The sequence below is a fragment of the Anabrus simplex genome, chromosome 10 (genome assembly GCF_040414725.1).
Source record: "Anabrus simplex isolate iqAnaSimp1 chromosome 10, ASM4041472v1, whole genome shotgun sequence".
Lineage (NCBI taxonomy): Eukaryota > Metazoa > Arthropoda > Insecta > Orthoptera > Tettigoniidae > Anabrus > Anabrus simplex.
The window spans coordinates 64,101,722-64,114,728 of NC_090274.1; the positions used below are offsets into that span (position 1 = coordinate 64,101,722).

A 13,007-nucleotide genomic window follows, 5' to 3' on the forward strand; every position below is an offset into this window, starting at 1 on the left:
TTCGAACTATATTGTTTACATTTTATTTTTTGTACATCAGGGTATAGTTCACATTTCACTTTTGAAGATAGCAACGTGTATCTAGTGTTTTGTTCCACTGTTTGGTAGCAACACACACAGAGGGGCCAACGAATGCACTCATCATAGCCATTTCATAACAACACTGTCAGCATAGGAGCAGACAACATGGAAAGCAACCGTCAGGGACAGCATTATACAACTTCGTTCCCATGGAAAGAAGGCTTGACCACTGCAGAAATTCATAGGCACTTGGTGGCAGTCTGTGGAGAACATGCGCCATCATGGAAAACAGTTTACAACTGGGTGGAGGGTTGGAAAATAGGGTGCACATCAGTGAACAAGGGAACCAGTTCAGGAAGGAATGTGACAGTGTCAACACCAGCCAACATTACCCGGGTCGAACAGGCCATCCAAGGAAATAAATGCATCACATTTACGGAAATGGAGGCAGCCACGGGAATTAGCCGAAACACCCTGTAGCGGATCGTGCTCGGCCACTTACTGTTGGGAAAGGTGTCAGCCACGTGGGTGCCTAGACTCTTGTCTGTAGACGAAAAGCAGAGGCGTGTGGATGTGTGCAGAGAACTTTCACAATGCCATGATCAAGATCCAGCCGACTTCATGGCTAGGCTTGTGACTGGTGATGATTGATCAAATGAGATTCACGGTGCTGCCACACCCACTATACTCTCCCGACTTGGCACCAAGTGATTATCACCTGTTCGGGAATATGAAGAAACCTCTGCGTTGTTGCCGTTTTGCAGATTTTGCAGAAATGAACACAGCTGTCAAGGCATGGGTATGCAGCACTCCGAAAGAATGGTTGCATGAAGGTCTGGAGAGACTGATACATCGATGGCAAAAGTGCATACAGTTACAAGGAGATTATGTTGAGAAGGCGGACATAACAACTGATGTGTAATGTACTTCATTTGGATAGAAAAAATAAAGTGTAAAACAGTATAGTACGCCCTTCATACATACTTGGTATGAGAATGATATTGTCTCTTCCAAGCCCTGCATGAATTTCTGATTTAACTATGTTTGCCATTAAACCATGTGTCATATGGGTATCATTAACAAAACCTGAACTAAAGTCAATATTTCTGATGAGTATGAGTTTATGAGATGGCATTCCAGAGAGTGTAATGGAATTCAGGTACTCTCATGGGATGCTCAGTTTTTTTAATGAATCATTCATGATATATAGCATAAAATGAATTCAATGCATTTTAAGAACATTCTTCGAATTTTATCATGCATTTTTTACTTGACGCATTTGGTAACCCAAATCGTATTTTAATGTGTATTTGTTACCAGCTTACAAGTATTTTTGGCTGATGATGTCCAATAAGAAGAATGAAACATGTCCTAACACTTGTTAATTGCTAATTAAACAAAACAAAAATTAGTATTGTAAAGGTGGAACCTTTGACTGTACCTTAAAAAGTCATTCATGATGGCAGTATTTCTTCAAATCCCCTGAAAGCGAATACAGCATCTCCGATTCTCATCTCCACTTGACCGCCTGAAATACTCGACCCAGTCATTGAACTGAAAATCAGAAAAAGCTTTAACTCAGTACGTACAATGTAGCTTCCAAAAATAAGGTAATAAAAGCTTGCATAGAGAAAAGATATAAAGATAAAAAGATTCACAGTGGTAAGTCACTGATACTGCATTTTATCTCTAAAACATGTGAGTAATATATATATACTAGCTGAAGTACCCATGCTTCGCTACGGAATTCTCAGAAAAACTGTCTTTGTGGTTCTCCCAACTGAAGTCAACATAGGACATTACAATGACGCCAGTAGGAATGTAGCGATTAAAAGCAACGTCATCATACAAAATACTCGATCAAATGAAAAACCTCACATTTTCTCACTTTTAATGAACAGTACTATGCTGATGATTTAACAGTCCAAAGTTCCAGTGCTGAAATGATCAGGCTGCAGACAGCAACTAACACTCCTCTGCCATTATTCCGTTAAATGTGCACACTGCTCATTCCAATGAGTGCCTCAGAGTAGGGATTGAATAGCTCGAATGCTATGATGAAGCAGTGTGTTATGTACCAGTAGTATCAGAAAATTTATGAACCAGAGGAATGGCATGCTAAAGAAGAGAGAGAGAGATCTAACTCCCCAGCTACTTCCTGTCAATATTCAGGCAGGCTGTTGTACTCGGTACGCAGCACTAATCCCATCTATCGGAGTAGAGTGACAACAGAAGACATAAAGCACATCACAACAAACAATGGACAATGTAATCTAACCATTGATAAATTTTATGGGCTTTCTATATTGTAGGTGTTCACATTCAGTTTTCTTCTGACTCTGTAATATTAGAGAAACTTATAAAATTATCTATAGTCTAAACTGTAGTTTCTTATTCCCCGACTTTACGTACCGATTTTCATTAAAATCTGTTCACCCATTTTCTCGTGACTCGGCGCTGATATAGACTTAGCAACAAAAATCCAAATTCATGAATATCTCTGTTATCATAGCCAGTACGGTAAAAATGTATAAGACATAAATGATCGGAAATTTAATACTATGTAACATTAGTTATGTAGCATTTATCAATAGGACCAGTATTAACATAAATATATGAGAATTAAATTTGAGGCTTTCCCCTAAACTGCCATTTTACTCAGCAAGAATAAAATGATTTATGGCCTAGATTGTAGCGACTTATTTTCCGACTTTACGTACTGATTTTCATTAAATTCTCTTGAGCTGTTTCCTCGTGATGCGTGTACATACATATATACAAACAGACAGACAGAAATTACAAAAAATAAAAAAGTGCATTTCCTTGTTACTGTGGACATTACCGATACATAAATACAATTCTTTTTAAATTCTGAGCAATGTATAGACAAAACTCTTCTTTTACATATATATAGATAACTATACTGACAAACAAAATCAGGGATGCTTTTCATGTTATGTTAAGAACAATGGTGCAATTGGATTGGCAGAGAATATTTTTCTTCTCCAGGAAAAGAGGGTACTTTGTTACGTCTGAGCGCACAATTCAAATCGGCAAACTTCCTGTATTTGCTATGCCAGAGAGGCAGCTGTTATCTATTGCTGTGTGTCAGAGAAGAGAAGGGAAGGGAACGGAGGGGAACTGGGAGACAGAGGTAATTACTCGGTGCAAATGCACAAGTTTCTCGCTCGTTTCGCATAGTCACTTCTCAGCCCCAGTAGGCAGTGTACAGTTTGTTCCTCACAAATAGACTACCATGCGAGCCCCGTAGAAAGAGAAGATGAACTTGTACCAAGAAAACAGGTAGCTTTCCAGGTCGATCATGACACACTGCACATCGTGAACAGAGTCCGAAGGTCACTACTACACCGTTGTGAACTGTGCACAGAAGTAAGAGGAGGAGGGGCGCATATTGAACATCTGCTGTAATCAAACCTTTCTGCATATTGTTTTGTTCATTCGGTATTTCACTCCATTTACAATGTTGTGAGTGAAGGATTACAAAATCGTGGGGTGGCAGTTTTGCATCTTTGAGCATGTTAAATGTTAAGTAATAAAGAACGTTACTGTTACTGTGACCAACAGATGAGAGGATAAACGATCTGGTGCATTCCTTGACTGCCAAGTATGTCTTAATTACAGTGTGTTCTTGTAATACAGCTGTTTAATAAAACGAACTGTTAGATATTGCCTGTAAGAGACAAGGACAACCCTCTGCGAGTCGAATGAGGAAACTTGTGTATACGCACAGAGCATTATCTCTGTCTCCATCATACACCCCACTTCCCCTACCTCCCCTTCTCTTCCCTGAAACATGGAAGTGGCTTGTACTATGGCATAGAAAATATGGCAACTTTGTCAATTTAAATCTTGCGCCCATAAGCAACACAGAAACCTCACTTTCTCAAAAAAGAAAAAAAATTTTCAAAGAGCATCCCTGACTTTTTGTCGAGATAGTTATGATACACCCTGTATATTACCATCAAATTAATTTTTTTACTAAAAATCGATATGTGCAGTTTCTGAAATAACTGATTCTATTGTAGATGCATTACTAAGCAGTTCTAACGTTAAGTTTGTTGTCATACTTGTTGTTCTCTTCTCGGTGTGTATAAATATTTCATTCTACTTTCCAGAATGAGCCATTGTATACAAATTCCGGTGAGGTTCGTCTGGTTCGGTATGAGTACAAGAAGGTGTACTCCTTCCTTGACTACATTATGGGTGGCACCTCCCTCAACTGTACCATCGGTATCGATTTTACAGGTCAGTGTCTAAAACATAGAAATCCTTTTTCATGTATTGACTTCGATAAAATTTTGCATATCGTATGTAGGAATTGGGGAGATGGTAACTTAGTGGCATTGCAGCCAGCTTCTCATCAACATAGCTGCTGTTCAAATCCTGGCCATTGGATGTGGGAGTTTTTAAATGAAACTACTCGTTACATCAAACGATTACAACAGATATCAACACCACATGAGAGAACACATTTCGAGACAGGAAGAGAAGACTAAAGCCCCCTATACACTATCCAACCCGGTCCAACAAACCAGGCCGAACAAGGTTTGCCACTCAAGGCCCCAACCTCGTATGTCAGCTGTTTGTTTAACAAAAGTCTGGTGCGTCGCATTCCCACACACTGTCGTACCAGTATCGAATCAACCTTTGTAGAGTCACATACACATTATCACTTTGTCTGTTTTAATTTGTGAGTAATAAATTGTACTGATTGCTACTGATTGTACTTTGGCAAGTTCTCTTCTGAACCATCTCCGAATGTTTTCTATTCTTTTCTTTACAAAACCCAAAGTGGCCTCAGGAATTGTATTTTTTGTGAATTCTAGTAGCTCTTGCATAGCCAAATTCCTCTTTTGTTTGTTATGGTACTCCTTTGACGATATCTGCCATAAACAGGGAGCGTTTCTGTAGGTTTCTATAAAATCTCTCAAAAACGCAGGGTTCATAAATTTCAACACCATCGTCTTATCTGCATCTCCAGCCTTCATTTTCTTCGATTGTTTTGACACAATATTATCTGGTGGCATTTCTTCATTCACTACCTCGTGCATAATGTAGTGTTAACAAAAACAACGAAATAAATGTAAACACAGACCACTGTGACTTGACACGTCGACTGTGAGATCAACAACTGAAGTGAATCACTTGATTGTCTGCCGCGCACCTCAGGTCCGGCTCAAACCAGTTTGATGCGCACACACACTGTCCGACTTGGTGTGCCGAACATTTGTTGCTCCCAGGTTGGCGCGTGTTTACGGCCGGGGTGGAAAACCTGAGGTCCGTCCAACCCAGTACGGTGCGGTTCGCTCGCCACCACACACTATCGAACCGTTGTCCAACCCGGTCTTCCATCCAACCAAGTTGGAAGAACTGACGTACCGGGTTGGATAGTGTATGGGGGGCTTAAATTGATGTCAGTAGGTAAGAAATTCAACAGAATTGAATGTCAGATTGGTGATACAAAGCTGGAACAGGTAGATAATTTGAAGTATTTAGGATGTTTTTCTCCCAGGATGGTAATATAGTGAGATTGAATCAAGGTGCAGTAAAGCTAATGCAGTGAGCCTGCAGTTGCGATCAACAGTATTGTGTAAGAAGGAAGTCAGCTCCTGGACAAAACTATCTTCATCGGTCTGTTTTCAGACCAACTTTGCTTTACGGGAGCAAAAGCTACGTGGATTCAAAATATCTTATTCGTAAGTTAGAAGTAACAGACATGAACGTAGCAAGAATGATTGCTGGTACAAACAGGTGGGAATAATGGCAGGAGGTTACTCAGAATGAGGAGATAAAGGCTAAGTTAGGAATGAACTTGATGGATGAAGCTGTACACATAAACCAGCTTCGGAGGTGGGGTCATGTGAGGTGAATGGAGGAGGATAGGTTACCTTGGAGAATAATGGACTCTGTTATGGAGGGTAAGAGAAGTAGAGGGTGACCAAGTTGTAAATGGTTAGACTCAGTTTCTAACGATTTAAAGATAAGAGGTATAGAACCAAATGAGGCCACAGCACTAGTTGCAAATAGGGGATTGTGGCGACGTTTAATAAATTCAAATTTCTGTAAAATATTTTCACCACCTTGTCAATACTTATACATTTTATTTTATTTAATTTCCGTACACGTACATGTTTCGAGAGCCACCGCTCTCTTCTTCAGCGGTGCCAAACATTAATTGATCCTTGGACTATGGTACAATGGTATAATATAACAAGTATATATGAATTTTGAAAATTGTTACAACAATTTCTCTTAGTTTCACCTTTCCTATTTACTATGTCATTTGTTGCAGATTTTACTGGAAATTTCCTAACTAATGTAATCTATTAAATTAATCTCTAAATGTTAATTTATGTCCTTATTTACATCTGAAAGAATAATAATTAAAATATTATTAAATTCACAGAGGCTTGTAGAGTGAACGCTGAAAGGCATAGCGGTATTTATTTATTTATTTATTTATTCATTTATTCATTTATTCATTTATTTATTTATTTATTTAAGCAGAAGCAAAGTTAGAGCTCACGGCCCTGTTTTACACTCAACCACATAAATTAGGGTGTAGCATCATGTGCATCTTTTTACATGTATTTCTTATGTATGCAGACCAAGCTCATGAAAGAACTATCTCATAAAAGTCCACCTTTTCAATACAATCTTTGATTGATTACAAATCAAAACCGATGTTACATAATGGAATAACGGGACACGTTTTGCCTAGATATACAGTAGAATAAGGTTGAGGGTTGAGAATCAGATACAGGAAAATCAGTTTGGTTTCAGAAGTGGAAGGTAAACAATAGAGCCCATTTTCATTATGAGACAACTAATGGAAAAGCATTGGGAGTACGGGAATGATATGGTGATGACATTCATTGATATTGAAAAGGCATATGACTGTCCCTAGGACGAAAGTTTGGGACAGTCTGGTGCAAAAAGGAATTGGACAGGGATTAAAAAAAATGATCATGGCATTGTATAAGGAATGTTTAGTTGCGTGCAAACACAAGTTGGCAGAACAAGTTGGTTCAAAATAACTAGTGGGCTGAGACAGGGAAGTGTTCTATCACCAATCCTGTTTACAATAGTAATGGATGACATCATGAGAACAGAAAAAGCAGCATATGGAGGAAGAGAAATTAACATGATGTTATTTGCAGATGATATTGTGATTTGGGGAGAAGACGACAGGAAGGTTCAAGAACAGTTGAATGTGGTGAATGGGAAGATTGAAGAATGTGGATTGAAAATAAGTGTAGAAAAGAATAAAACTCTTGTTATGACTAGAGGGGAGAAAGAAGGGAAAGGTCAGATTAGACTTGCAGACAAGCCCCTGGAAGTAGTGGAAATGTTTAAATACCTGGGGAGTGAATTAATGGAGAATGCTCGACTGGAAGCTGAAATTAGTAAGAGGATTCAAGCTGGAAGCTGTTTCTATCATAGTGTAAGAAACATGTTATGGGACAAAGATGTGCCAATGGAAGCAAAGGATACCATGTACAAGATGTGTTACGTACCCATAACAACTTACGGAGCAGAAACTTGGACAATGACAAAGAAGGATGAGAGTCGAATACAGGCAGCCGAAATGAAATTCTTGAGGAGTATGATACAGAAGAGTAGACGAGACAAAATAAGGAATGAGAAAATCCGGGAAGAAATTGGAGTGGAAAAAATGAATGATAGAATAGAGAAGAGCCGACTAAGATGGTTTGGGCACATAAAGCGAATGAGCGAAGAAAGAATGCCAAAAAAGGTGATGGAAATGCAAATCCAAGGAAGGAGAGGCCGTGGACGACCACGATTGAGATGGAAGGATACCATCCAACGCAGCATTATAGAAAGAAACCTGGACTGGGACACAGTGTTGGAGGAGGAGTGGTGGAAAGACCGAAGAAAGTGGAGAGGAACCATATTTGCCCCTACCCAGCTACAGCTGGATAAAGGGAAATGATGATGATGATGATGATGATGATGATGATGATGATGATGATACAGTATTGGGCATCTCCAGCCGTGTTGTCTTAATGCTAAAATTAAAATAGTTAACTAGTGTTATATAGTGTTTTAAGCATAATCTAAGGACTAGTGTTATATAGTGTTTTATGCATAGCCTAAGGACTAGTAAACTATTTTATAATATTAAGACAACATGGCTGAGATGCCTAATATATCTAGGTGAAACATGTCCTGTTATTCCATTATGTAACATCAGTTTTGATTTCTAATAAACCATAAATTGTATTGAAAATCTGGACTTCTACGAAATAATTCTTTCATGAGCTTACTGTATACGTAGTTCAATATGGATCCCAATATGAAATTTATAACTTGCACCGAGTGCAGACCAGTGAAGAATTTTAGTCAGAGTCATACCTAGGTACTTCACTTCCTTAATGAATGGGATTATGGTTGCTTTTAATGTCACCGGAGGAATAGCATCATTTTTATACATGACGTTTAATGAAATGGCGTATAGCTTTTAGTGCCGGGAGTGTCCGAGGAAATGTTCGACTCGCCAGGCGCAGGTCTTTTGATTTGACTCCCATAGGTGACCTGCACGTTGTGATGAGAATGAAATGATGATGAAGACATATACACCTGGCCCTCTGTGCCAGCACAATTAACCAATGATGGTTAAAATTCTCAGTTTACATTTCACATTGAATTTTTCATTAGTTCATTCATTTTTTTCATTTTTTTCAATTTTATTGTCAGCAACACAATCAAGTTCAACTTGCATCATTTAACATAAGTCCACCTTCTTCAACTCATCACAAGAAGCTATTTTAACGTTGCATCAATATTATACTATTTTATGTACACATTCAAGTACATGCACATTATGTTATCAATGTCAGGATAATTTTATGGTTAATTTAATTCACATAGCCACTCATGTTGTTTTATATTGTGTAATTCCATGCATGTGCAATAACTGGACTTCATGGTTCACATCATGTTCATGTCGTGCTATTTTAAGATTCAAGATTGACAGGATTATACGCTGCTTCACAGGATTCACAGACTTTTTATTCATTCATTTTAATATGCCCTTACCATATTTCCAATGATTTTATGTGTGACTGAAGATGTCCCATAAGAGGACAAAACATGTATCACCAATATAGTTTAATGTAGTCTTTTTAATAAAGATGATTACGGAATTGTAAAGGTGGAATTATAAATTTAAATTTTCATAAGTTGTTACAATTCCCGACCCTGGCGTGAATTGAACCTGGGACCCCTGTGACCAAAGGCCAGCACGCTAACCATTTAGCCATGGAACTGGACATAATGTTTAATAATTTCTTAGAACCGATGTCTTTGTACCCAGCTAATTTTAACTTGTATTCGTGATAAAAATATTAGCTGAGGATGATCCAAATAAGGATTGAAACATGTACTAATTTACATTAAATAATTATTTATTGTAACTGAATGGTTCACTATAGTACTGTATAGGTGGACGTATGTTGATGAGAGTTTCTTTCTTAAAAATTAAAACAACTCGCAGCCCAACATCACTTCACAAGTTGTCAAGTCAGAACATATCAGCTGGACTTGGCCACGCTCTTGTAGGAACTGCAAGTCTGTGTTACACAGGGAGTATATTTTAAGACTGCCTAGTAGAGTACTGAGGCATAGGAACGCAGAGAAGCGATGACAGCGAGCTCAGTGCCCACAGTGCTGAGCGGATGTAGTCGTCTCAAAGAAATGGCATGATTACGCCTACAGAAAGTAAACAGGACTGAACACACCAAAATTTACAGAAAACGTTAAAAGTGATCTCCCTTAAGCTACAATGCAATCTTCACATCTTGTAATGAGATTTCAAAACACACTTTGCAGTTTATGGACACTGATGGAATGCACAACGTTCCTAATTTTGATTCTGAATTCTTCTGCAGTTCGATAATTATTCCTGTAAACTTTACCTTTGAGATTTCCCCACAGTTAAAAGTCACATGTGCTTAAATCAGGTAAACGAGGAGGACAAGGGACTTTACTGATGATCTGATCATCACTAACACTTCCTGCAACCCTCACATAGTTACGCGCTGTATGGGCTGTCACACCATCCTGCTGGATATAGCTGTACTTTGTTTTCTTCCTCAGTCAGTTCAGCAAAAAATAGTTCAAGAATGTTATGAATATAACAGTGTGAAGTAATCATGTCCTGAAAAACTATCAGACCAATAACTCATCGGGCAACAATAGCGTACCATACACCCACTTCTACTTCATGCAGAGGTGTCGGCTGTAAAACGTGTAGGTTCCCTGTATCCCAGATCATACTGTTCTGTGAATTGACATGTACACTCAAATGAAACCACGGTTTATCACTCATAAAAAGAAAGCTCAAATCCATAATACTATCATGGACATTATTCATTAAACAAAAACCCCATGGCACTACAGCCCTGACAGACCTTGGCCTACCAAGAGACCGCTGCTCAGCCTGAAGGCCTGGAGATTATGGGGTGATGCATGGTCAGTATGATGAATCCTCCCTGTCGTTATTCTTGATTTTCTAGACCGTCAAATAACTCTGCAATTGTAATCGCATATGAATGGACCTCGAACCAACCTTCAGGACCAAGTAAAAATCCCTGACCTCCCCAGGCATCGAGCCCGGGGCCTCCGGGTGAGAGGCAAGCATGCTAACCCTAGACCGCGGTACTGGACACTATTCATTGGCCAATTGTTTGCAATTTGCAATCTTATTTTTATAATGAAATCTGTGTTATGGATCTATGTATGTTATGGACTGAAAGAGTCCAATAAGGTTGTGATGCCACCTCACGCATTTGAAGTCAGTGCACTACACAGTGAGTCTTCAGGAACACGACGTATTTCCCAGCCAGCACGCTGATGAGACTGTGACGTCAGCCCACCTGCGGTATGTATATAAATATATAGGCGAGCAGGTGGAAGAGACAAGCAGGCTGTTAGCAGCTGTCCAACAAGTAAGCCTACACCGTAAGTCGGGCACGGAGGTCACGCCACTTGGAAATGTGTACTGAACTGGTGGACCAACGCTAGCTGGGAGGTTTCACCTCAGGATAAGCTCTCTGACGTCATCCTATCTGCTTTCCACGGCTCTATCACTTGATACATTTTCTTTATTGACATCAGTCATATTAAGATTGTAAACTTTATAGCCTTCTGCTAGAACTTTTCTCATGATCAACTTAGGTAGCCAATTATAGGTATATTGATTTGCATTGTGTTCTGGCACCGAGAAACTTATTGTACATATAAGGTTAGAGTTGTATATGTATGTATCATTTTTTCAAGACATCCTCAAGCTTATTCAGATTTAATGTACATTCAACAAAAGAAGCAAATCAGAGGATTATTTTGTACAGAGTTAAAAAGCTTCAACAATAACATTTTATTTGTGTTGTACAAATCTGCTTCTTTGTATACAACAGTAAATGTAATAATTTTGTTGCATTACGTCATGACGAATGTGAAATACCAGTTTCTTGAGCTATTCTCCGAAGTGACTTAATGTCGACTGACTTGCAATCTTGTCTGTATATCTTCTAACTTTTTTTTTTTTTGCTAGTGGCTTTATGTTGCACTGACACATATAGGTCTTATGGCAACGATGGTATAGGAAAGGCCTAGGAGTTGGAAGGAAGCGGTCATGGCCTTAATTCAGGTACAGCCCCAGCATTTGCCTGGTGTGAAAATGGGAAACCACGGAAAACCATCTTCGGGGCTGCCGACTGTGAGATTCGAACCCACTATCTCCTGAATGCAAGCTCACAGCCGCGGCGCCCCTAACCACACGGCCAACTCGCCCGGTCCATTTTTTAGTTCCTATTCCTCCAACAGAAATGGAAAAACACCCTTCCAGGCCCTGCAAAGTGTGCAAGGCTTATTAATTAATGTCAGAAGTCAGGTGGCTATGTGAAAAATGTGGTGTGCCACTTCATCTGGAGAGCTGTTTCAAAACATATCACATGGTAATTCACTACTGAAGACTGAAAAACAATTACTGAACATTTAGGCATCGATCTGTGATGAAAGCAGCTTTCTAAAAATGTAAGGTTTTAATCATTCTCAATAAACCAAATTACTGAAAAATTCCCAAAAAATAAATAGAGATTTCTATCCCTGGAGGTAGAATAATTATTCAGGTTCCTACGGGTTACTGGGAATGTAATGTGGATTCGTGGTAAGAGACTATACACCTAGTCTCCAAATTTTTGTATCCTACTTCTTGCAAGTGTAATGTACTACTGTCAGGAATAGCTAAATAACATGTTGCTCTATTGCAGCCATCCCAAACTGTGGTCCGCGAACCCCTGGGGGGGAGGCATGACGATAATCCAAGAGGTCCATAGTAATAATGCAAGTTATAAGTAGTTGAAGAGTGAAATTTTATTGTACACACAATTCATAGAACACTATACTAAATTTAGGAACAATGTCTTCACTGCTGTATAACCTACATACAGTATGTGTGTAACTTTTAATTTGGCTGATGGATGGTACAAGTTAGCAGCGGATGTAATTGAGAGACACTTGGAATTGCTAGTATCCACACTCAGATCATATTTTCCACCTGTGGCTGAGATAATCTCGTGGATCAGAAATGTCTTCTTTGAAACTGAACATCAGCTGACCTACCCTGAGGAAGCTCAACTAGCCGAAGTATCTTGCCAGCAAGAAAGTGAAAAATAAAATGAAATATGATATGGGTGCAGAATCAAATGGAGTGGCATGTTTAGCTCCAGGAAGTTCCATGGATATATCATAACTCCAAGTTGATGATGATTGATGCTTGTTGTTTAAAGGGGCCTAACATCTAGGTCATCGGCCTCTAACGGTACGATATGAGACGAAAGGAAATGACAAATTAAAAACGAAAAATCCTCCACTGACCACAATTCAAAACGTGAGGACGAAGAATGGATAAATGGATTGATATGAATTTAAAATGATCAGTA

General features: G+C 39.0%; 1 protein-coding gene across 1 annotated transcript in view; it reads left to right on the forward strand.

Annotated features, from left to right (window-relative positions):
* The window catches only part of LOC136881808 (copine-8-like), a 68,482-nt gene that overhangs the window by 42,372 nt on the left and 13,103 nt on the right, over nt 1–13,007 (forward strand). Inside the window, exon 8 of the mRNA XM_068229334.1 lies at nt 4,158–4,287. Within this exon, the coding sequence (XP_068085435.1) occupies nt 4,158–4,287 (130 nt within the window). The remainder of the gene's footprint in view (nt 1–4,157; nt 4,288–13,007) is intronic.